The sequence below is a fragment of the Vespula vulgaris genome, chromosome 1 (assembly GCF_905475345.1).
Source record: "Vespula vulgaris chromosome 1, iyVesVulg1.1, whole genome shotgun sequence".
Taxonomy (NCBI): domain Eukaryota; kingdom Metazoa; phylum Arthropoda; class Insecta; order Hymenoptera; family Vespidae; genus Vespula; species Vespula vulgaris.
This window is the reverse complement of record NC_066586.1, coordinates 2,734,064-2,759,663: the sequence shown is the minus strand read 5'-3', so window position 1 is coordinate 2,759,663 and position 25,600 is coordinate 2,734,064. Positions and strand designations below refer to the sequence as shown.

General features: G+C 36.9%; 2 protein-coding genes across 3 annotated transcripts; both read right to left on the bottom strand.

Annotated features, from left to right (window-relative positions):
• Window positions 1-12,568: 12,568 nt before the first annotated feature.
• Window positions 12,569-22,713, bottom strand: LOC127066573 (tetratricopeptide repeat protein 14 homolog). 2 transcript variants are annotated; one of them, XM_051000469.1, is made up of 14 exons: window positions 22,555-22,713; window positions 21,655-21,851; window positions 21,420-21,544; window positions 21,251-21,327; window positions 21,037-21,159; window positions 20,579-20,793; window positions 18,201-18,341; window positions 17,921-18,112; window positions 17,124-17,820; window positions 16,659-16,966; window positions 16,250-16,425; window positions 16,027-16,153; window positions 14,596-15,877; window positions 12,569-14,310 (listed from the first exon to the last, which is right to left on the bottom strand). In XM_051000469.1, the coding sequence occupies exons 2-14, from the start codon at window positions 21,813-21,815 to the stop codon at window positions 14,191-14,193; spliced, it is 3,744 nt and encodes a 1,247-aa protein (XP_050856426.1). In that variant the 5' UTR covers window positions 21,816-21,851; window positions 22,555-22,713; the 3' UTR covers window positions 12,569-14,190. The 2 variants fall into 2 exon arrangements, with proteins under 2 accessions (XP_050856426.1, XP_050856435.1); XM_051000478.1 differs by having other exon boundaries at window positions 16,250-16,386.
• A 751-nt stretch (window positions 22,714-23,464) lies between these two features.
• On the bottom strand, window positions 23,465-25,452 carry LOC127069729 (mannose-P-dolichol utilization defect 1 protein homolog). Its single transcript, XM_051007121.1, has 5 exons — window positions 25,039-25,452; window positions 24,491-24,556; window positions 24,179-24,311; window positions 23,899-24,103; window positions 23,465-23,834 (listed from the first exon to the last, which is right to left on the bottom strand). Exons 1-5 carry the CDS (start codon window positions 25,124-25,126, stop codon window positions 23,583-23,585), a joined length of 744 nt encoding a protein of 247 aa, XP_050863078.1. The 5' UTR covers window positions 25,127-25,452; the 3' UTR covers window positions 23,465-23,582.
• Between the last annotated feature and the right edge of the window lie 148 nt (window positions 25,453-25,600).

Here is a 25,600-nt window from a genome sequence, read left to right as displayed (position 1 = left end):
CGGGAAAGGAGAGGGATAAAAGGGGTACGAATAAAGAGAGAGAGAGAGAGAGAGAGAGAGAGAGACAGAAACATCGTTGCACATATTTTTATGTCATCGCAGTGGAGGCGATGCATTGTTGTCGCGAGACAAAGGCAAATGTGGCGGAAAAATTGCGGAGGAAAGGCGAGGCGCGGGAACTCGTGGCTCTGGCTTGGATGTCGGAGGGTGGAAAAGAGCGAAAAGAGAAAGGATGAGGTGGAGGAGGAAAAGTAGAAAGAGGAGGAAGAGGAGAAGAGGTGGTGGTAGTGGTGGTGGTGGTGGTGATGGTAGTGGAGGATGGAAAGTAGGCGAGCGCGACAAAGCGGAATGGGTTAATGCCGGATCTCGCGCGATTACTCGACGATCGCTTCCATCGACCGATACGTTACACTGTGGTGCTTTCCTAGCATGCTCGCAAAGCAAAACACACAAATCACTCGAGTAAATAGAAGAAAGCAAAAATCATTCCGGCAGAACTATATCGGGGAAACTGCGCGTGTCCAAATGTCGTGCGTCCGAGCGTACGACGCCGAGAAACCGAATAACGAACTAATAACTGGGACCTCGATCGACGAAATAAACGAATACTCTCTATCGAACATTTGAAACAAAAAAGTGATCCAGGTCGACTTGTTCCATTGTTCCTAGCTTACCCGTAGAGCGGCCAGTCCATCTACCAAACGCATAAATGCTCCGATTCGTTGGTGTCGCATCGACCAACTGTTTTATCGGAACGCGTTACGAAATATTGTCTGTCTGTCTGTCTCTATGTGTGCGTGTATTTGTGTATATATATGTGTGTTTGTGTAAGTAAAAATAAAAAGTGCTACAAATCGAATAACGAAATTCATTTTTGTGAAATGTATTACCGAAAAATGTATATATATATGTATGTATGTATCTGTCTGTATATTCAGTTGTTCAATAAGTAATTTTAGAATTTATAGTATTTTATATCTAAACAAATAACATTCCGTTTTTCAATATTTTCGTTCGACTTTCGATTGACAATCCTGACATTGCTTATTGGCTAACGCGATACATAATACATATATCTCGAAACTACTCTGTTATCGACGCATAAATTTATACTTTACGATTTCGTTCAAGTTTTTAGAAAGTACCGTATAGTCGAAGGAAGTGGATAGTCGTTACTATCGGTGATGCCGATGGAGAAAATGTGGAACGTAAGAAGACCGCGTGAAGGGTGGATGATACAAGGGGTTACGGTGGCTTGGATAAGTCAGTAGATCCGGCCGTTTATGCGTCAGACATCGTCGAGATTCGTTGCATATGCTTTTCGAGAACAGATACAACGAGCGACGTAACAATTCGCTTGGAAAACATGGAAAGCTTTTATTCTACGACAGTTTTCACTTTGTCACGTAGACATTACGCGATTTATCGAGACGAGAAAGATCGGAAGAGACGATCGAGGTTTTTCTTATCGACGTTTGCAAAAAAATGTACCCCAGAGGACGCGAATGGTTCTTGTTGTTTTCGAACAAAAGAAAAAAAAAAAAAAAGAAAAGGAAGAAGAAAAAGAAAAAGGAAAAAAGAAATAATAAAAAGGAAGCTAGTATCTTCTTATGAGAAATAATAATTGGGTATGCAAGTTTATCTTGGAAGTAAACTAAGAATTCGAGAAAGAGAAAGGAAGAAGTATTCATAGATGTTATAAGGTCGCATAGATAAAGTGGCTCGACTGGAACCCTTGTAGATGTTGTAGGGGTGGTGTAAGGGTCGACGGGATGTAGGTACGTAGGCAGATTTAATTAGCATGGACCAGCGAAGGCCCTCGAGGGTTGCCAGGGGCGGACGGGGGCAGTTGGAGCGTTAAAGTTAAATGACGGTTGGCGGTTGCTTATTCTTCCCAGCAACTGATGCTTGATAATCTGCGAAATCTCCCCGCCGACTCTCAATTCTGCTCGATAGTTCGCCGCCCGTGTAGGCCAATTCTCTCAATGGAACAACTCACCCACGGACTGACTGGCTTAATTGTAGTTGCTACGTTTCTCTCCTTCCCTTACTTTTCTTTTTTCTTTTCTTTTTTTTTCTTTTTTTTTTCTTTCTTCTTTTTCCTTTTTTTTCTCCTTTACCCCATGCCTCCAGCTCGAGCCTCTAGCTCCTAACTCTCCCAACCCCTCTTCGCCGTATTACATCGAAATCGTTTTCTCGGACTCTCGAGCGGTTATTTCAAAAATTAGTTGCGTCGTTAGTAGAACTCGTTTTTCTCGGTTCTTTCGCATGGAAGCGTTTGCAAAAATTCACATAACTTCTAAGCCGTAGGCGAATTCGAATCGTTAAAAAAAAAAAAAAAAGAAAAGAAAAGAAAAACAAAAACCAAAAAAAAAAACATATAAAAAGAAAAGAATCAAGGAAGAAGTATTATTCTACCCGACAAAAGTGTGGAACAAAATACGTATCTCGTTTTATCTTATTTCGTCGTTAATTCCTAATCGCAAATCTTTGATTTCTCCTTTTTCGGTGACATCGATGAGAAGACCTTTTCATATTCGAAGTAAGTATCCAGTTGGAATACTGTCTCAGCGATGGCACTCTCTTACTCGTTTGATTCAGCTAGACAGCTTACCCTTGGCGAAGCAGAGGGTAAAGCGCAGGAGTATGTGTTATTCGTTTCCACAATAGCGTCATTGTTGAAGCATTGTGCTTCTACCCCATTCCGTGGATTCGTCGCGAACACTTTACCTCCTACTACTTGCCGCTCGCGAATGCGCGTGTACGTGCTCCATACGCGCACCTCCTTCCTTCCTCTTTCTCTCCTCTTCCTCTTATTCTTTCTTCCATTCCTTTTATCTACTTACTACCACCACCATCACCACCACTATTACTATCACTATCATCGTCGTCGTAGTCGTCGTTGTTAGCTACTACCGGCGTTCTCTTCCTTAGCTCTTTTCTATTTTTCGCACATTTCCTTACACCAATAAACGAAACAATGAATCCAATATTATTTCAAACAATATTATCGATAAAATTCTATCCCAAAGATGATGCCTATATATTTTCTTTTTCTCTTGTTTTTTTTTTTTTGTTTTTTGTTTTTTCTTTTTCTTTTTCTTTACTCGATCACATAAGACAATTCGAAAATATCTTTACTTACGAAATTATAACGAGAATCTATATTTCTAATCGTGACTCATAATGCCGTAAATGTAAACGCGTTTTGGACGCGTATAAACCTCCACGAATTACTATGTGGCTCATCCAGGAACGATGCCTGATTAACGACGGCGCACGGCACGATATTGTCCCGGGGTTGCTCGAAAAGGGGGACAAGGGACAGTAATGCGCTCATCTCCCAGGCACAATAGAACAATGCGTTCCATAAGTAAAGCGCCACCGCTCTCACGAAATGCATATATGTATATGTATATATATAATATATCCATATATATATATATATATTTAGAAATATACATATACAGACACACACACACACACATGTATATACGTATCTTCGAATCAGTCCCCACACTTAAATGCTTCGCGTATTCAGGAGAAATACCCATATGGATGGTTCAGAGTTCTAAAGGACCTCCGGTATTGTCCGATACTACGTCAGCCGCTAACGAAAGACTACTTCGCACCTAAATGTCCCACGATATAATGGAATCTTTATATTCTTGCTATTCTTCGGGAGTACATTAGTGGACTCATAGGAATGGTACATAGATACATATATATGTACATATACGTACATATATATATATATATATATATATATATATAACTATATCACGTTCCAAGCAAAATTTCTATGGCCTACTACTACTCTTCTTTCACCATTATTATATCATTATTACGTCTTAGAGTGAACACAAACTCGATCGATAATGTTTTCTACTTGGAAATAGACGCAACGTTATGAAGTAAGAATCGTCCTAAATATTTCCACCCACGATCGTTCCAATGCTCTCGAGTTTCAACGGTATACAATGGCGATACGCTGATGTCATTCGTGCACGATCTCGCGACTACGGGGTGCCTTAATGGAACCGCTTAAAAACTTCGTTTGCATATAAATGTTCGATCTACTTGCCGCTTCAGGATTTCATGATTTTAATAACGTAACCGGCCTTCGAACTGCCGTTACGGGTCTTTCAAAGCTTATATACTAATAAATTAAACGTCGTTGAATTCTATATGGTATGTTATTTCGATAGTACCATAAATGGTCACTCGTTAATGCCGAAATCAAAGGGTAAAATACGGGGAAGCTTTTTTTTCATAAGTAAAGTTTCACCGATGCGAATGAAATGGAAAAAAAGAAAAAGAGAAAAGAGAAGATTCTATATATCCCTACTTACAAGTTAAAAGAGGAAAAAAAAAGTAAAAGAGAAAGAAAAAAGAGATCGCCAAGATCTAACGAGCGTACATACGTTTGACGCGATAGAATACGAAGAGAAAGAGAGAGAAAGAGCGAACGAGTGAGTGAGTGAAAGAGAAAGAGAGAGGAGAGAGGGAGGGAGAGAGAGGGAGGGAGAGTGAGAGAGAAAAGTGGGGATGGCACGATCTGTCCTTAATTGATCGTCGAACGCGTTTTCTCTCGCACGAAAGGAGCTGAAACGGGGGCGGGGGAGGGGGAGGGGACGTTTAAGGTGAGTCCACAACTAGGAAAACGGGATCTGCGCGTGCCCGTCCATCCACGATGAGCTTTATGATTGAAAGAGAGCTCCGAGAGGAGGTGGAACAGGAGGGATGGAAGAAGAGGAAGAGAGAGAGAGAAAGATAGATAGATAGATAGAAAGATAGAGAGAGAGAGAGAGAAAGAGAAGGAAGAGAGGAGGTGGAGAGGGTAGGATGGGTTAACAATGTGTGGGAGCGAGAAGGAGAATGTCAAGTGGACATTGTTGACGGTGACAATGCCGCTGAAATTGCCGGAGAACAAAGAGGTCTTATGATGACGCTGCTAGCGAACGAGCGAGCGAGCGAGTGAGCGAGCGAGCGACCGACCAACCGACCAACCGACCAACCGACCAACGACCAACCGACCGGTCGACCAACCAACCGGTCGAGCTATCGCGAACGAGCGAACGAGCGAATGAACGAGCGAATTGAGCGAGTTGCTCGTGGACAGAGACTCTCCGGGATTCTCTTCAACGATGCTTCTCTCTCTCTCTCTCTCTCTCTCAGCTTCCTCCTACCTCTAACTCTACCTCTACGTTTACCACCTCATTCTCACCCTCTCCCTTCCTTCCATCCTCCTCCTCTTCTTTCTCATCCTCATCCTCATCCTCCACCTCTCTCTCTCTCTCCCTCTCTCTCTCGCTCCTTCCTACTTGCTACTCTCCTCCTTTTCTCGATTCCCCGTATGACACCCCTGTATCGCGTGGCATTATACCATCGACCCTACCGCAACACCTATGTCGATACTCGTGTATTAAGTACCTTCATCCATTAAGAACCGTCCCATCTCGCGAATACCCTTAATATCGTTACGACGGATGTCAACGATCTTTTCGATCTTTGAACGTCGGATGGCTGTGCTCTCCTCTTGCTCTCTCTCTCTTTCTCTCTTTCTCTCTCACTCTCTCTATCTTTTTATAGTTGTCCGATGAATATGTACAACGAAGTTTTCTTATTTACACGATAACTTTTGCATAAAATTCATTGATAACTTGATAAATTGATTCCATCCCCTATCCGGATAATTATCGGATATAATATGGACGTATGGATTTTTGCCGTGCATACTTCGCGACGAAATTTCATTCATTACCTGGGATCCTTTCTTTCGTAATGCGCTTCTTAGAATACGTAATTAACACTAGTCGAAAAAAAAACAAACAAACAAACAAACAAACAACAAAAAACTGAAGGCAATATCGTTGGCAACTCTAGTACGAAAGGGGCCAAGTGAAAGACAGAAAGAGAAAGAGAAAGAGAAAGAAAATGAGAAAAAGAAAGAAAAGAAAAGAAAAGAAAAGAAAAGAAAAGAAAAGAAAAGAAAAGAAAAGAAAAGAAAAGAAAAGAAAGAAAGGAAAGAAAGAAAGAAAGAAAGAAAGAAATAAAGGTACGAAGAGGAAAAGAGAAAGGAGGAGGAGTAGGATCGACAATAATTTTTTGCTTTTCAGCTCGACGAATATTTAAAGTACCCAACGTTCAATGCCTAGAGAGAAGAACTTGGTGCCCGAGCTCCTCTGTAGTCCTCTCTGTAGTTGTGTGTATAGCTCCGACGCATTGTGAAGGAGTGTGCGCGCGGGCGGGCGCACGAGCGCGAGCCGAGTATACATCGCCATCGTTCCGTGCTTTCATTCGTTCGCGGAAAGAAGTAAAGAGCTTTGTCGCCGCGGCATCAAAAGCTTGAATGACGCGACGATGAAAGAAGGAAGTATCGGTACAAGAAACTGCAGAGTGAATACTGAAAAGAATATAGTCGTGGAAGGGAGGGAAGGAGAGAGAGAGAGACAGAGAGAACGAGAGAGAGAGAGAGAGTGATAGGGGGTGGCTGAGCGAAAAGAGAAGATTTAAGAAGAGAAGAAGGGAAGATAGCGCAAAAGGAAAAGAAAAGAGGGGGGAGAAAGAGAGAGAGAGAGACTCGCGAGACGAAACCCTTTCGGAAAAGAACGATAAGAGAACTCGTAGACCGAGCAGTCGAGATATCGATGGAATACGTTCCCTCTCTCCCTTCCTTTCTCTTCCACCCCTCCCAACCCGATAACTTTCAAGATGTCATTAATTAATTTCGTTAGACCGTCGAAACGACATCCGAGAGAAATTCCATCCAAAGCGAGATGAGTATTATTATTAAATAAGTACGGTGCATCGTTAACAATAGATCTCGTACAATTTCTTGTATTCTTTTTTTTTTCTTATTTTTTTTTTCTTTTTTATTTATCGAGGAGTTTCGAAATAAAAAACGAGATGGATAATCCGTTGATGATGTATCGAATGGAGGATCGATGTGATCTGTGATAACTAGCTCTAATTACTTATTTAACTGTTTTAATGTATTTATATAAACTGGAATTTAGGAAGGAAGATTTGACGATGCGTATACGTTGGATTATGCTAAATTATTACCAAAAAGTTCAAAGCGTTCTTGCTCGATATCTTCATATAGTACGTGGAACGAGATGTTCTAATGCACGCGTACAGAATACGTACACATATATGTATACATGCATGCATACAAACACACACACACACGCACGTACATACGTATATACTCTTGTACGACGCAGTAACGCACGATGAAAAAGGGGGGTGGTGATGGTGGTGATGGCGATAGTGGTGGTGGTCTGGTGGTACTAGGAGGGTTGGAGGTGGGAGCGGACGGGTGAACGTTCGAAGGGAACGAAGAAGAACTGAAAGCTGCGCTCGCTCGCGGTAGCGTATGCAGATAATCGGTACAAAGCCTTTCGTCCGATGACAAAAGGAGAGACCCGGCTAGCTTTCTGACGCGTACGTGTAAGAGATTGTATGCGTTATATATATATATATACACATATTATAAACACAAGTACGTACGTACATGCGCATGTATGCGTATTATGTATATTGTATACGTCTATACGTGTTATGCGAGGTGTCATATCTAAACTTCGACGACGATCCCAAACGAGATGCTTCGAGATCGATATACATTTTTATTTTTTTAATTATTTTTATTTCCTTCATTTTTTTTTTTTACTTTTATTTATTTATTTATTTTCTTTTTTTCGAACGAAACGAGATACGAATACGATTGCTACAAATTTAGAAACATTTTCTTCTTGCAATGGAAGAAGAGAGAAATAGAGAAAGAGAGAAAGAGGGATGGAGAAGGCTCGGTTTTGTTTCTTCTCTCCTTTTCAAAGATGACTTTGCGGTACTCGATGCGGCAGCAACTCGTGCAAAACGGAAGGTAACGTCTTATTTCTTACACGAAGGTCATGCGGAAGTCTATTAATCGCAAGAACGTATTGTGACACATTCAACTATTCAATATAATCCAATACTATCGATACTCTATTCGGCGAGTTCTACATCCGCATCGTGTCTATTCGGATAAAGCGAGAAAAAGAGAAAGAGAGAGAGAGAGAATTTATCGATAGAACGTAGGAATCCTCTCGATGGGATTTTCATATATTGCTTTTCAAGAAAAAAAGAAGAAAAAAAAAAGAAAAACGAACCCTCTCCCCTCAAAAAAAAAAATTAAATTAAGTAAGATCTCTTCTTAATTTAGTCAAGGAGATTAATCGTTTATTCGCTATGGTTACAATAAAAGTAAATAATATAATCCCATAAGACGTCCTTAAAATACTGATGTCAGTTTCGCCATCTTGTTCGATGACAAAATATATAATATACATACATACATACATACATACATACGTACGTACTCATCATCATACATACATATCCATATGTGAGTTTCGAAGGACTCGAAAGAAAAAGAAAAAGAAAAAAGAAAAAAAAAGGAACGCGACTGTTTAACCACGTCCATAGCGCTGTAAGTAATGACAAAAGGATAGCGAGCGAGCGAGCGAACGAGCATTGAACGTGGAAGAAAAGATCGTATGCCGACGAGCGACGACGTTGGTTGCTGTTGCTGCTGCTTTTGCCTTATACGTTTCACGTATGTACATCTCTTTCTTTCTTTCTTTCTTTCTTTCTTTCTATCTGTCTTTCTCTTTCTCTCCCTCTTGTTCTTTCTTCTTCTCTTATGTTAGTAAAAGAGTGAGAAAGAGAGTGTGTCTCTCGGGTGTGTCCGTGCGCGCACTAGAGAAAAGAGGAGTATTTCAGTCCGCGTCCATAGGAACGAAGGGTGAAACAATGTGGCTTTTGTGCGAGAAAGAAACGGAAAAGCTAAAGAGAGCCTAAGAGCGATTGAAATGCTCGACCATCTCTTTTTCTCTGTCTTCTCTCTTTTACCACTTCATGATTCTTCCACTCTACCCATCTCTCTTTCTCTCTTTCTATCTATGTACCTATCTCTACCTTTCTCCTTTTTACTGTGTTCTCTTTCCTTTAGAAAAAGTCACCGTGTACCGCTGGTCCGTTCTTCAAGAAGAAACTCCTCCTATCTATTCGACGAAAAGGACGAGTCCTCTTATATTCTCGTACAAGAATAATATATAATATATAATCTACGAAAAAAAAAAATAAAAAAATAAAAAGGAATCTGAATTAAAATCTGAAACGAAGGTGAAAGAAGGATAAAGGAGTAAGAAAAGAAAAGAAAAGAAAAGAAGAAATAAAATAAAATAAAATAAAATAAAATAAAATAAGAAAGTAAGGGGGTGGCCCATACAGTGGTGGTACGTGCCGAAGGGAACATTGGCGAAGACGAAGAGGGCCAAGGAAGAAGGGAGAAGGGAGGGAGAGAGGTGCTGTGTTCTCGCAGGTTGCTACTAGTCAAGACTGCCTTCAGATTCCAGAGCGAAGCATTGTGTCGCCGAACGTGCATTGTCCTCCCGTCACCGGGAAGTCGACAATGCCGAGTCCGTAAGTTAGTAACCCTAGCGTAAAAACTTATCTCCTCCTCCTCCTCCTCCTCCTCCTCCTCCTCCTTCTCCATCTCTTCCTCCCCCATTACTCTCTCTCTCTCTCTTTCTCATCCCTCTACCACTACCACCCTTAACTCTACGAAGAAGAGACATCGAACGTCGTCGATTTCGATTCCGTTCAATTTGCAATTCCCCTCGATCCCCAAACCTCGGCCCAACTATTGTCCCCTTTCTTCTCTTTAATTCGATAAACTAGTATCTGCATCAGTACTTATGTGTATATTCGTACGTACGTACGTATGTATGTATGTATGTATGTATGTATGTATGTAATTTAACGCGTGAAAATGACGATAAAAATTTGTGGACAAATATTTGTCTTCGTTTCTACTTGGAAATCTTCTTTTCGAATTATATGTATGTAATCAATTTTTATTGTTTCGAAGTAATGTCGTGATTAAAGAAAAAAAAAAAAAAGCTTGCTAATACCGACTAGGTTTTATTTATCTTTATGAAAAAGTCTACTTTCGTTAGATTCGCAGCACTCTCCGAAATGCGTTCTTTTTTTTTTCTTTTTATTTTTATAAAAAGTTATGTATCTCTTTGAAAGATCATCGTTTTACCGAACTCGAAGATTAATAATAATCTCTCGACGATGAAAATTTTGTTGTACGATAGAAAGTTAATTTTTTTTATAAAACGATGTGTACGTTGTGTATAGTCTATTTATTATAGATTTTCGGTAAAAAGCTCAGGTTAATTTCCTTTGTAGAAGAAGAAAAAAAAGAAAAAAAAAGGAGAAAGAAATATCAGATATAAAGAAAAGTTTTTCTTTTCTCGATAGAATCGTCGTAGATAGTAGTAGTCCGACGAATCGGAAGTGAACACATCCTGAGGACCGGATAGAAAGATTAGGGGTTGGCGGGTGGTCCTATAGTTGGGACTCTCCAGTCGGCGGCTAGCCGGACAACGCGTGGTCGACGGACAAAGCTCTTCTAATTGTCCCCATCAACGAGGAAGAATGGACCGCGGGGCTGCCGCTGACAATTTCATTTGTAATTTACATAAGGCTTATTAAAATCACAATGGAGGAGAAGCCGCCAGGGTGCCGCCGGCCGATCGAGATATATTCATCGACTTTTTCGTAGGGCTTAATGGAAGGATAATCGTTACGGATGATTCGCCAAAAGTGCGATGACGATAACGTAAAAACGACTTAACGATCGTTTTTTCATTTTAAATCTTTCGATTTAAAATTGGAAATTTTGCGACAATCGAACGAGACGATTCATCGATTTATATATATATATATATATTCGTTAAAATATAATTATATATAAATGTTGATATATTACGATAAAAGAAAGTTTTCACTAATGATTTTTAAATCTTACGAGATTATACGATAATTATGGAATGTTAAGATTTCTCGATCTCTTAGTTTCGATAAAATACGTTATAAATGTATATAAAAATGTCGATAGTTCTATTTTCTGTTTATATGACAAATACAAATGTAAGAAAGTACGAGTAAAGTATGTTGTACGCTTACCTTGAAGAAACATTGCCTTCTCTCTCTCTCTCTCTCTTTCTCTCTGTTTCTTTTCTTACGCCTCGAAGATCGTTGTTTAACGGAATTATCCTGTATCCACGTTGTGTAAGTAATCTCACGTTTGCACACAATCACTTCACACATATTCACATATATAAGAATATAATATTCACATATGAAAAAGCTGATATCGCGAACTAACAGTTCCAAACTGGATTAAACAAAATTAATTTGATATCAATCATTTTACGTATAGGAATTTTAAAGAAACGTTAACGAAAATTTGAATCTATCCTTCTCCCCCCTCACCATTCAAAAGAAAAAAAAACAAAATGCACGTAAAGCGCGATTACTACAATTTCGATGAAAAATCTACTTAGTTTTATTCGTTAACAAATTAAATTAACAAATGAATTGTTGTAACATTATTCCTCTATACTTACCAATTTGGAACGCGTTAGTTGTGATATATACACGAAACACGAAAAAAGGTTAATTCACTTTTTCATCTTAACAAGTCGAATCAAAATTGTAATTGAATCGAACGATCGTCGATAATAACGAGATCCTTCTTGTTTATACGAAAACTTTCACTAACGATAATAATAATAATAATAATATAAATTAAAAATGATATCACCGAATATCGAATATAAAGAAGGCTTCCACCATCTCTCGCACGTGAAGGTCGACGCTAAACTGAAGCGACTTGAACGTTATCATATTCTACGCTACAATCCCGCCCCCTCCACCGTAAGGCGCGAAATACGTTCTACGCATGTTCACTTTCAAAATTAGTAGTCGAGAGATCCAATAGAAAAACTATTTTGATATCTCTGACGAGCGATCAACTAACAATATGATTGTTCGTTCGTATATACGTAATAATCAATAATTTTTTATCTATCGATTATCAAAATAATAAGATATATCACCTTCACTTATTTTCGTCGTTCTTTCGTTTCGCATAAAATACGTTGTTAACGGTCTTATCGAATGAGATCGTTCTAATCGTAACGATAAGTGAAAGTATCGATATATTTCGAGAATCGTTTGAAACATCTTTTCGAACTTTTTTACGTATCGAGATACATACTTTTAATAACGATTATTATTTGCGACTTCACTCGAAGATATGTAATAACGCGGAGAGTTGTAATCTTAATAAACATTTCAAATTAATTTTATATAGATATGCGAGCTGAAATTATAAAGAAATAGTAAATCGATTTTGGAATTCTTTTGATGAACATTGAAATTATTCTCACGTTTCGTACGTTTAATTAAATTTTGCAAGTCTCCGATTTAGAAGATATATGTAATGTTCGTATTTTTATAATAACGATCTGTACGATCGCGTGAGAAACACGCATAATGTAAAAAGAAAATAAAAACTTAATAATTTTATAATATCACATACCGTAAATTCTGTCTTCTCTGTTGTATAAGATATAATATATATGTACATATATATATATATATATATAATATATATATGTAGGTGTGTGTGTGTATGGTGGAAAAACAAATTTCAATGACATCGATCTTTCTCTCTCTTTCTCTTTTTGTCGTTTTACAATTATATATATTTTTTTGGATGATTGAATTGTACAGCAACTCGTTTACATGTAACATATATGTGTCCTACTACGTAAATTATTTGTAATATACCTTAAAATAAGCGCTCTCGTATTAAAGAGAAGGAAATAGTAACAAGGTTCGTATTTTTTAACGAAATGTATCTGCAAAGGGACGCTCTAATAAGATCACGCGATCAAGGGAGTAAAATGACTATTATTCTAAATGTGCATCGTTTGTTTTGTATTGGAACAAAACAACGCAGAATATATCGCAACTTCTAAAACCGCGCGCAACAGTAAGGGGGAGGAGGGTCCAATAATACATGATCTTTCATGAAACAATTAAAATGTTATAGAATTGTCAAGAATAATTAATGGTAAAATCGTTTACTTTACGATCTGCATAAATCAACTGACTTATTTTTTATTTTTGATTATGCTTAGATGGTTTTAATCGTAACGAGTTTTCACATTTGTTAAGAAATGTACAAACGAAATCTAACAAATCATTTTAAATTAATAAAGAAAGTTTCTGATAAGATGATTTAAATATATATATATATATATAAGTATATATATACATATACATATGTATATATATGTATGTATATATTTATTATATATATATATAGATAGATAGATACTATGAAAAGCCACTCGCGAGATAAGAATTAAACCCAGAGCCAAATTTGACGTTTCCATTGTGATCGAAAAAGAAAAGGAAAACAAAATAAGAGAAAAGAAAAAAAAAAACACGGCATATCATACAACTTACGAACTACGTTTGAAATTAAAGAAAAACGCGATGAAATTTGCTAAAATGATCTTCCGATTCTTACTTTGTAGAAACATGGTATACATATATTATATCCTCGACGATCCGTAGCGAAAATCTTTAAAGTTCGATACGAATGAATTCGTTCCCGTTATTATTACGATAGATATATAATATATCGAGCGCATCTCGTTCGCTACATATATAAGATATAACGTAGAGTAGTAGTAGTAGTGTAGTAGTAGTAGTAGTAGTAGTAGTAGAGTAGTAGTAGTAGAGTAGTAGTATTAGTGTAGTAGTAGTAGTAGAGTAGTAGTAGTAGTAGTAGTAGTATAGTAGAGTAGTAGTAGTATAGTAGAGTAGCAGTAGTATAGTAGTAGTAGTAATAGAGTAGTAGTAGAGTTTCGGGTTTCCTCTTGCAAAACCGAGCAAAAGAATGTCGTATGATTTTATTACGATACGGATGAAACGTAGATATAATAATAAACTATACACGATCGTCTCGATATTATACATTTAATGATATATCCGCAAAAATGACGAACGAGAGAATTCGTCGACAATTAAGATAAAAGAATTCTTAACGATCATAATGGCCGCCAGTTATAATTTGAATGATTACCGTCCGTGATATTTACTTGATAATATTTAGATATGTACCGCGCGTTATCGGTACGAAAAATTATAAAAGAGTATCTCACGTGAATTGGTCGATCGCTGGTGACTAGGCACAGCCAACGTGAGGAAATAGAGAATATCACAGACGAAGGAGAAGAGAAGAAACAGCGTCGGCAACGGCACGCATATCTACCAAATCTTAGCTGCAAGGGCTCTCTGCATTAATACATTCTTGCTTCGCTGCTTCATGCGTTCAATGAAGTACTCCTTGCCTTCCAGGTTATCGTCGACAGCTCCAACTTCCTCGCTCTGGCAACAAAGGAGAGTTAGTTGGCTCCTGGGTCGTACTCTCTTGCACGTGTGGCTCATCATCATCACCATCATCATCATCATCATCATCATCATCATTATCATCATCATCATTATCATCATTATCATCATCATCATTATCCTTATTATTCCATATCATTATGACCATTGTCATCATTATCATCTCATCATGATCATCATCCAGAGTTATCATTTATCGTCATCAGCAAGAAGATAGGCTGTTCTTTTTCGAACGCCTATAGACACAGAAGTGACCTAACCAACCTTGTTAGTCGCGTCGCCCCCCTCTCCCTCTCCCCACCTCTCGTAGTCATCATCATCGCGTTCTTCGCCCTCGCTCAGAGGTCCATCTTGTCTCTTATTGGGAGGAACGCTCGAGCCTCCGGCACCTTGCTGATGATCCATTACGTCGTCACCGCCTTCGAGCATCTTGTTGATTTTCTCTTTGGCTTCATCAACTTTTCTCATTGGGTCGGGTGAATAACTGCGATCGCTGTATCTATCGCGCGATACTGCGCGACGATCTCTAAAGTCTCGCCTGTCCCTGAAATCGCGGAAGCCCTGCTTACCGTGGAAAAATCTACCACCACGGTTGCCACCACGTCCACGTCCACCGCCGCGATTGTTGAATCCACCGCCACGTCTGTTGCCGAAACGATTGTTGTGTTGATTATTGTAGAATCGGTTTCTATTTTGGAAGTTATTGCCACCGCCACGATGGTTTGGATTGTTAAAGCCTTGAAAGCGTGGCTTGTAATAAGTCCCACGATTATTGTATAATCGGAACTGTCTCTTGCGATAATAGCCTCTGTCGCCGGATCTACTGCGACTACGACTCCTAGTGTAAGATCTTGATCGTGATCTTGACCTTGATCGACTGTATGTACCGGAAGGCGAACGGCTATACTTTCTTTCGTAACTGCCGGATCTTCTGTTGGAATAAGAACGCGATCGTGTTCGCCTTGGAGATCGAGATCTCGAGGAACCAGAACTGGATGCACTGCGAGATCTGCTACGAGAACGCTTTCCTGGTCTGTCTCTGCTCATTCTCTTGGAGACCGTACCTCCTCTACCGCTCGACTCGCGTTTCTTAGGCGTCTGTCTGTGCTGTCGATCTGTCTCGCTGTCAGAATCCGTTCTTGGCCCTTTAGCCTGATTCTGATTCTTCGCTGGTGGCGGTGGACGCGGAGGTTCCGGTGGATGGCCACCTCCACTTCCAGGACATTGACCGATCGGTTGGAATTTACCACCGAGATTACTGCCGGAGCTGAACTTATTCGGTGTACCTTGAGGTACCGATATAGTAGGATCTTTGTAAGATTGGAACTTGTTCTGTGGTTGCGGAGTAGGATATTTCACTGGAGCTTGTTTCGGTATCGGAGGTTCCTTAGGCAATGGTGGTGGCGGTGTAGGGGCAGACATCGGTTGGGCAGCTGCTGCTCTCTTCTCTGCCAGTTCTCGTTGCATCTGTTTACGAATATTCAATGATTTTTCTAGCGCCGCTCGTTGCAGTTTCTCTTCTAACTCGTTGTCATCGTCTTCGTCGCTGTAAACACAAAATTTCAATCTTCATTTCCGTTCAAACGACACGATCATTTGCCTTTTTTTTTTTTTTTTTTTTACGCAAGAAGTTTCTTTTCTCGGGTTTGAAAGAACTTGCTTTCGCAAAACTGTACGTAAAATGTAAGATCTTACCTAGCCGCTTGAGCAGCCTTCCATTTAGCATTTAACGCAGCTGTATCTAAAGTAGGTACTTTAGGTTCAGGATGAATTAACTGTGATTCTTGTTCAAAAATGTCCGTTAAAGGCTTCCTCTGAATTTCTACGAAAGAAAATAAGAAAATAAACGTCTTGTAAAAAGCACACGGTGGTGGTATCGTTTTAAATATTGTCAATATATCTAAAAAGTAAAAAATACCTTTACGCTGTTGCGCAGTCATTGGTATTCTGGGTTCTCGTTCATGATAAGCTTTTGACGCCTCATCTCTCTCCCTTTCCCTCTCTCTACGTAGCTCCTCCTCCCTGCGTGAGCTCTCCGCGAGCTTCTCCGCGTTGCTAAGAGGGGAAGGTATGTCATTATACTGTGCTACATACCTAGTAAATATAAAAACATAAGTAGAATGCGATATCTTAAGATAAAAACAACTTCCGAGTGTCGATGCCAACAGAAAAGACCACAATTGAAATCAACTTAACAAATGGACTTAAGTACTTAGCATTCTTATAACAGTTGATTAGACTAATTTGAATAAGATGAAATCTAAAAAAAAAAAGAGATCAAATATCTCGAAGTCGTTACTACCAAAAAATTGTCTAAGGAATCCAACCTTTTTAGGACCGCTGTTTCTTTTTCAACCTTCGCATAATAAGCATTTAGTTTCGATTCGAGTTGTTCCAAATCTGGTAAAGATGACTTTTTCAATGCCTCCAAATCTCTTTCAAGTTTATCCTTGTTTTTACGCTTCTTTCGTTCCTCTTTCTTCTTCTTCTTTCTACTCTTCTTATCCTCCTTTTCCTTATCCTTTCCTTTCTTCTCCTTTTTCTTCTTCTTCTTCATCTTTTCACTTTCTGAATGCTTCTTTTCCTTTTCCCTTTCCCTCTTCCATCTTGCAGTTTCTTCCAAGAACTTTCTTACCTGAAACGAAACGAATTAAACATATACATATATACATATGTACATACACGTTAACTATTTTTCTGTGTTCGTTTAATCGAAATGGTTTATTGAAAAAGAAAAAGAAAAGGAGAGAAAAACAAATACGTTCTTAACGTGTTGCGCTTTTTATGCTTACCTTGTCTTCGTAATCGGAATCATCTTTAGTTTGTTCCAAGAACTTGCGCACTTTAATTTCATAATCGTCCATTTTTTCGCGAGTATTAGCATTGTAAGAAACTGGTGCAATTACGTCATGGGCGGTGGTTGTAGCAGCCGGAGGATTGTTGTATTGAGCCATACGCTTGCTAAGAGGCGAAAGCGATCCACGATGATCTTTCTTATGTTTCCGTTTTCTGCTCGGCGAACGAGATGCAGATCGTGAGCTCCCTGAAGACGAGGAACTGCTCGAGTCCGAACTAGATGTACTTGATGATCCGCTCGATGACGAACTAGAGCTGGAACTCCATCTTTGTCTCTTTTTCGATCTAGATTTTCTTTCCTTCTTACGTTTCTTTTTCTCCTTTTTATTGTCGCCGACGTCGTTCTCCGTTTCGAAGCTTTTAAACGTGTCAAGTGGGTTCAAAGAAGATGTCAGAGTTTTTGATTTGATATATTCGATAGAATTCCGTGCCTCTTCGTGATATGGTGCGATAGCTAAGCAATTTTCGTACGCTTTCTGAGCTTCATCGTACTTCTTTTCATCTTCGTAACTGCGTCCAAGTGCTACGAGCGTTTCAGCCATATATTTACGAGCGTTCGCATGCGTTTGATTTAGTTTTAGAGCGGTTTCAAAATCGTCGATCGCTTTCTTGAAACTACCGCTGTTCGCGTATCTAAGATAAAAGATCAAAAGACAAAAGTCAAATGCGTGATGCCAATTATATCGATGATAAACGATTAATTATTATATTATATATGTTGTGATAAACTTACAACGCTCCTCTAGCGACTAAGCCTTCAACATTTCTTGGGTCTACTGAAAGTGCTTTATTAAGACACTGAAAGGCTTCAGAATGGCGGCCAGCTTTGAAGTGATCTATTCCTTCGGCAACGCTTCGGAATGCCCACTTGCTTGCTTGTGCTTGTCTCAATTCTGATGAATATTCATTGGGAGGAAAACGTTCTCTAAAAATGTTTAATACGAATAACGATCAATCGAAAGATACTTCATTGTTGCTTTCAAATATAAAGAGTAATTTAAATTATATTGTACCTTAGGCCAACCATGTTAGAATGATTTTCTTGCCCTAGACCCATCAAGTCACAAAGATATTTTATGTTGTTTGGGTTGTTGAAGCCAGTACTATTCTCCAAGAGCGTTTCATAACTCTGACCTTTGTTGTCCACAGCTTTCCTACACCACATAAAAACAAATAATACATTATTGACTCGCAAAGATCATCCTGACCACTGGCACAGAAGAAACCAAAGCTACTTCGTTAACGGTAAAACTAAAGACTTGATAATCATGATGACCGAATTTTCACACTCCTTAACCAATAAAATTAACCAGACGCTGCGTAGATATAATTATTTGCTTATTTTCAATTTTCTGACATCTCGTCTTGTTTCTTTTATATATAAATATATATATATGTGTATATACGTGTGTATATACATACGTATATATATATAGATATATATATCTACAATATAAATATATATATATATATGCTTCTTCGGTCGTCTTCTTGGAACATTTATAGTGCAAGGATATATGCTCCATCCATTCCTGTGAAACGCTGATTCTTCTTTTCGATCTGCATGAATTATTCAAAGATACGACACTAATGCCAAAGATGTTTTATAAGTTATAATTCCTGCTCTCTCTTAAAGTAATGAAGAAACAAGATGTTTACATCTTCTGGTATTAGAATCGTTCACGATCTATGTTTATACCGTTAACAAGCAGCAGGGGTCCAAGACAGGGATGCGGTGCAGAAGGTCGGTAAAATTCCTTTGTATATATATATATATATATATGTATTACCAGATAGTTTCATAATTATAAATTTAAAATGGTACACAACCTCATTATTATGTAAACTCGTCTCTCACCTTTCATGTACCGCTAAGACGTATATTTCTAGATTTTTGTATCATGTTTGTAATTCAGAGATTTTCTCAACACAAAAGCACACAGCCTATCATCAATCGACGATGATTACATAAGTTTTTGGTGCGATAAAATAAATTGCATAGCCCTAGGATAGGTCGGGAGCCACGCCTGAGTATATATTATCTTCCAAGTTGACCAAAAAAATTTTTTTTAGATGTAGTAGTAGTAGTAGTAGTAGTAGTAGTAGAAGTAGTAGTAGTACGGTCGCCTGTTTTGCATTTTGTTGAGTCAATTTGAATATGACATCATTTTTTTTTTTTTTATTTGTCAATATAAGCTGTAAGTTTAAATGAGGCATTATTATGACAAGGCGCGATTCTTTTGAGGCTTAAAGGTATAGGAAGGGGTGTTTAAGATTTGGGTTGTTTGGTCTCTGCTTTTAATTTCAGCTAAACCACATATGTCTTATTGTCTTATTTAAAATTAATAATATCGCTATTAAAAGACTAAATGTATAACAATATTGTATAATATAACATTATATATTACAAGGTCGTGTAAGGTTTCCTTTTGATCTCAACATTTTTATATTCTACTAACATATTAAAAATGTCCGTATCCTGCACCAAAGAAGATTATAATTCAGATTGCATTATATGATCTGATAAGAGACCAAACAACAGTAAATCATTATTATACCTACCGTCTGCAGCACCCACTCTGACCATTCAAGGCTCAACGTCTCAAACTGGAAATTCAACCTCAAAAGACATTGATCTCATTTGGCGCCATAGTTTGGCTGGTGCTTTGAGAGTAACATATCACAAACGTAGATACAATATGTGCACAATAGAGCCATGTCAACCAATGCTCAAGGTTTGAATCATTTGTATCGCATTATAAATTCATCATCATACTGACTATCAACTTTTTATGTTACAGAGTGTCTGGCACCTAAATTCATAAAAATGTGTAAGAGGAATCAAATCTCATTTACCTTGACTTGTTAGTATCACAGTGCGTCTGTTAAATTTCAATTTTGTTTGCCCAACACACTGTTATTCTTACCTTTTCTTTTTACAATGTGTTAAAAAAAAAAAAGAAAAAAAAGAAAAAAGGAAATGAAGGAGAAAATCGAAAAAAATTTCGCAAATCTGTGTTCATTGATTAACACACAATTTAGAAAATATTTTCATAAGAAATGCAACCAGCCATAAGTGATGAGAATGCTAATGTCATTATCACCACATCAGATAAAAACCTTTGCCTCCTTAAATATAATTGGTCTTATATGTGATCATATCATATCATATATGAAGTCAGATTTAAAAAAAAAAAATAGTCTAAAAGAACTAGTAGAGTATTTTAGATGTGCGAGACATGTATGTATATAAAAGCTAAGTGCGATGCACGTAAGACATATTCAGTCTTGTGTATTCCTTTAGTGGTAGACATGTTAATTAAACAGAGCTAGCGAAGCGTGTAAATGCAAGAATTTTCTACCGTACTTATCTATATTTCTCGTAACTTACTTATAAGCTTCTGGAAGATCGTCAGAATGAATAAGACCCATAGGTGGATGTGGGGCTTGGCCCTCGCGGGCAGGCATGTTCATTACTGCAACGACTCGTTCCGCCTCAACGTTAACTTCACTGACTACGACGCAGACGAGATCATTTGCCATGTAGCCTCTTGTAACACCTTTCTTGTCCACCGCCGGCACAGTGGCCGTATTCAATATTAGAACCTAATTGCATAAACACGAAAACAATCATTTAGCACCTATTCAATTAATTATTAATATTTCATACAGCAAGGATACATTGATCGTACAAATTATATGTTTCTTTACATCTTTGTACCAATCTACTTATACCAAAATGTTTCTATCTTTTATGTAATTATTCAAAAATTATATAAGCAACATCTGAGATGCAATAATCTGAGAGTAAAATAAAATAAGGAATATATCTATACGAATAAAATGTACCTTTATTCCTAACTCAGTAACAACTCGAGGACAGTCAGAGCAGTTGCAAAGAACCTTCAGAAGAAGCCCAGGAGCACTTTTACTCATCACTTGTGCATAAATTACATCTCCAACAACTAAACTCTGTAAATTAAATTTGTTGACAATTAGCAATGTAATATAATTTATTGAACATAGCTATCAAGCGAATAAATTGTTCAAGAGATATGCTTACTTCCAAGAAGTTTCTAATGCGTTGAGATTTTTCCATAGTGACAAAAGTATCGAGTCCTGGCATTGTTGCATAAAATTCTGAAAACAAGTAACACTTTAGTTTCTTAGCAGGAGAAAATATAATAATACAATCAACGGAAGATCGATAAAAACATAAAAGAATATTTTACCTTCGTCCCCTAATTCTTGCTTAATAGGCTCTACAGTCTTCTCAAGATTTGCTTTATCATAAAGAGCATCTGCTTTCTTAGCGAGGAATTGTTGAAGCTTTAGCCTTTTTCCTCTATCTCCGAAGCTACAATAGAAACACGAATCTTGTATTGCACGTTATTGTACAATCATACAAGTACGTTGTATGATCAAGAAAAGTATAATAAAAATTTTTAAATAAATTCAGCTACGCACCTAAGTGTTTTCTGTCTCTGTTGATAAATTTCAAAATTGGGTTCCTTGAGATTGAGCATGGCCAACTCATTCTCGTTGCGTTCTCCTTCCCACACTTTCTGCAACTGCTGACCATGGTAGTTTAAAGCCTGCGCAACAAGGCGCGCGTCCATTGATTCCATTTTGACTCAGGAAATAGAGCAACCTAACCTGTAAGACTGTGAAAATCCGTAGGTTCGCATGGTTCTCCTTTTTTTTTTTAATTGTAATACAAGGACCAATGTGGTATATCTTAATAAATTTCAACATGCATCTGCCTTTAATTGATTGCTGCTACGAGATCCAAAAGTACGTAGGCACTATGCAAGAAAACCACCTCTCAAGGCACAGTCCAGAAGCCAAGGACACGTGCATGTAATCTCGGTTTCCACCGACTGAGTATCCATAAATCATAATACATTTGATTCCACTTAGCATTCTTTCTTATTAAAATATTGATGCTCATGTAATACTGATTATTGTAAAACCAAGGTCTCCAAATTTAACGCTATTCTGCGTATCATTACTCGTCAGACAAAGCAAATGTTCAAGAAACCGGGTGCCGAAGGTCGATTTACCTGTGTGTAGATGATCTTTTTTTTTTCCTTTTAGACGGCGAGTTTAACAATGTTTAAATGCGTCTAATATTTGTGATGTACTTTTTAGTACTAGCACACAAGACGCTTACATAGGATAAAGGCGCGTTATATTGATTTATCGATAACAAGATGGTCGTCGGGGGAAGCCGGACTGCAAAGGGCGATGACGCCATGACGCTCCAACAGGCCATCTTTTCCCGACGATTGTCCACGCCCGTTATTTTTCGTCTCATGGGACGATAGACCCATTTTTCGTCCAAAAAAAAGCTGAAATATTACTCACCGTTGCTCGAGAATTACGTTCCGACGATCTGACTATGAAATTTCTGAAAATATCACGGTCCACTAAGCTGCATCGTCGCTGACGAAACAACTGCGTTCGCACGATCTAACAAACGTTGTACGACTCATCGGCAGGAGGGAGCCGGAAGAAAGAAGCTGCCGAGCGTAGTTGGCGCATGCGTACAAGTTTCTTAGAAAGATGACCAATAAGCAATGAATCGAGGGAGTAATCTTGACGCTGATTGGTTGCTATATACGGACGTTCATATTTAGAGGTTAAATCGAGAAAAATATTTATTATTGGAAAGAGTTTAAATAATCAAATGTGTTAATATGAGATATATATTATGAATTATAAATTTTTCTTTAATCATTAAAACTTTCAATTTCAACAATTGATATTCCGTATTTAAAGTTCACTTCTACAAATAATAGACGAGTCTATAATATGGATTCACCGATTAAGCGCCAAGTATTCCTTATTTCCGGCTAAAAGCAACCAATAGCGAAAGATGTACGAGTCATTGATGGCGTGTTTTTTATCGATTATTTGGCAAGTAATGTTCCTTACATAGCGATAAGGAATAATAAGCGGTTCATTTAAAAACAAAAAATGTATTTTATTCAAAGAAATTATTTTTTTCTTTATTTAATCAATATATAATATATATGTATATTACACATACACACACATATACATACATATATATATATATATACATATATATTCGAAAACGATATTGGAATTCACACAATGTGTGTAGTAACTATATCATTATTAATAATAAATATAAGTGTTACATTATTAATAATAATAAAAATAAATGCTTCATCAAGTTTAAATAATGTCAGATATGTAATATTTGTGTAAAATATTTTTGTACTTTGTAATTTGAATAATAGTCTAGAAGTAAAATAGAATTAACTTGTATTAATGTAATAACAGATAAATTTGTATAAACATAAGTAATATGAAATATATTGCCATCCCCATTAGATCTTATATCTTATTTTACTGATAACTTTCTTTTATTCCTTTTTTTTAGTTTTATCTTTTTTCTTAGAATCTACAGTTTCAACATTCCAATAATAAAGAATTTGTGCAGCTAAAATGGCATTCGCAAAAGTTGAACACGAATACATAACTATCATAGTTATATCTCCAGTTTCTTGAATAGAAGTAAATATTCTTGCCAATGAACCAAAGAAAAGCATAAAACCTGTTATTGCAGATAATTGGCCGGTACTTCCATTAGAATAATTTGTGTAAGCTTGTATGAACTAGAATGAAAACAATAATATTTAATATATAAAAGATATTATATTGTTATTTTAACATAATTACCTTGCTAATAAGAACAATAGGTATATTCATTGCTTGACAGGTCCAAAGTAAATTAATTGGTGTTAAACCACTTACAACGGCGCTAAGTATAGATATATAACCTGCCAGAAAGGCCGTTGCTGTTGCATTATCGCCATTAAAGTGAAAAACCAATAATGCAATTATTAGTGTCTGTATACCTAACGATACTCCATCTCCCCATGAGCTATAAATAAAATTATATTTATTTAATATATTTATAAATAATCTAATAATCCTTGGAGACAAAAATTTTGCTTACCTGAATGGAAAACCACTCACAAAACTATAAGATGTCATAGCAGTGATAGCAAATAAATCTAACAATACGCTAAAGATATTGATACCTTTGCTATCTTTATTTTTAAAAATTTTAACAATTTGTGGCACTTTCACTGAAATAAATAATATATAGTTTTATAGTATAAAATAAACGTTATCTACAAGTATAACAATTTTATATAATTTATAGACGAATAAGATAAAATAGAATAAGATAAAGCATAGACAATTCTATTGCTGTTTCAACTGGATACAATCGAATACTGTTAAGTTAAGAAAAGAATTTTCTAACCCAATAAGGATCCAGCGATGATGCCAAGTCCTAAAATTTTACTCAGTGTTTCCTTGAAACATTCAACTGAAACATTTTTAAAATTTTCATAATGTACTTGTACAGGTGTATATATATTGCATATATAATCCATATTTAATTTAAAAACAATTTATTTATATTATCATTAACAAGTCATTAAGACCAATTTAAAATTTAGTGTCAAGAAAAAATCGAAAATCGTCGTTTGTATTTTGATCTGCATTCGTTGTCATATATGCATAAACATAAGAATGTTACATTTGTATGTTATCAAAGATAAATTTTAGAAAACACTATTGGTATAGTTTTTTTTGAAAGAATTGTCTATCATTATTATAAAATTACTTAATTGGCTTTTGTCAATTTAAAATTTGTTTCGAACGTTACGTATATTTTTCCACGTGGCTGTTCCATACGTGTATAGTGAAAATAGCTCCGACGAACATGCCTTGAATATTTTCGATATTATGATGACACCATGATATAAAATTAATAACGAATATATGTAATCAAATATATTATCTTACCGTGTAGAAAATTCAGATCGTCGAAATATATTTTGATACATTTTTTCGTAAAAAGGAATAAAGACATATTCTTAATATAAGAGGCCATTATATCCTCGCAATGTATATTGTAACAATATAAATTTAATAAAATTTTATTCTATTATTCACACCGTTTATATCTATCACCGAATAATTAAATTTACCTTAATTTAATGTATCGTTATTTAAAATTTTTATTAAAAATAAGTATGACTGTCAACAAACTCGAACGATATAAATAGATATTCGATAATGAAAAGTTCAAAGTAAACTCGTAAAGTAAAAGATTTTCACTCTCAGTAGTTTGAAAATCATTTTTCTCCACCGACGAAAAATTAACGTTTCATCTGTGGGCTCCCATACACGAAACTGTACTTGACCCAAACATTATTATCTTACTGATCGGCTACCTTCTTTACCGATCGAACCGAGCATGCGCTGTTCGTCGCATTTTAAATGCGCGAGATTTCGAATCTATCGCATTTCTCGATGATCGATGAAATCATGCTACTACCTATTTTGAGCGTACTTTGTTCAAATA

Bases quoted from the DNA above. Each gene is read 5' to 3' on its own strand.
- LOC127066573 (XM_051000469.1), bottom strand. From the start codon at position 21,815: ATGGAATCAATGGACGCGCGCCTTGTTGCGCAGGCTTTAAACTACCAT. The intron at 20,794-21,036 runs GTACATTTTATT...TTATGCAATTAG, and splicing joins TTACTGAGTTAGGAATAAAG to GTTCTAATATTGAATACGGC. The intron at 16,154-16,249 runs GTATTTTTTACT...TTTCTTTCGTAG, and splicing joins GACTGCGCAACAGCGTAAAG to AAATTCAGAGGAAGCCTTTA.
- LOC127069729 (XM_051007121.1), bottom strand. From the start codon at position 25,126: ATGGCCTCTTATATTAAGAATATGTCTTTATTCCTTTTTACGAAAAAA. The intron at 24,557-25,038 runs GTAAGATAATAT...AAAATGTTTCAG, and splicing joins CGATCTGAATTTTCTACACG to TTGAATGTTTCAAGGAAACA. The intron at 24,312-24,490 runs GTTAGAAAATTC...TATTTATTTCAG, and splicing joins CATCGCTGGATCCTTATTGG to TGAAAGTGCCACAAATTGTT.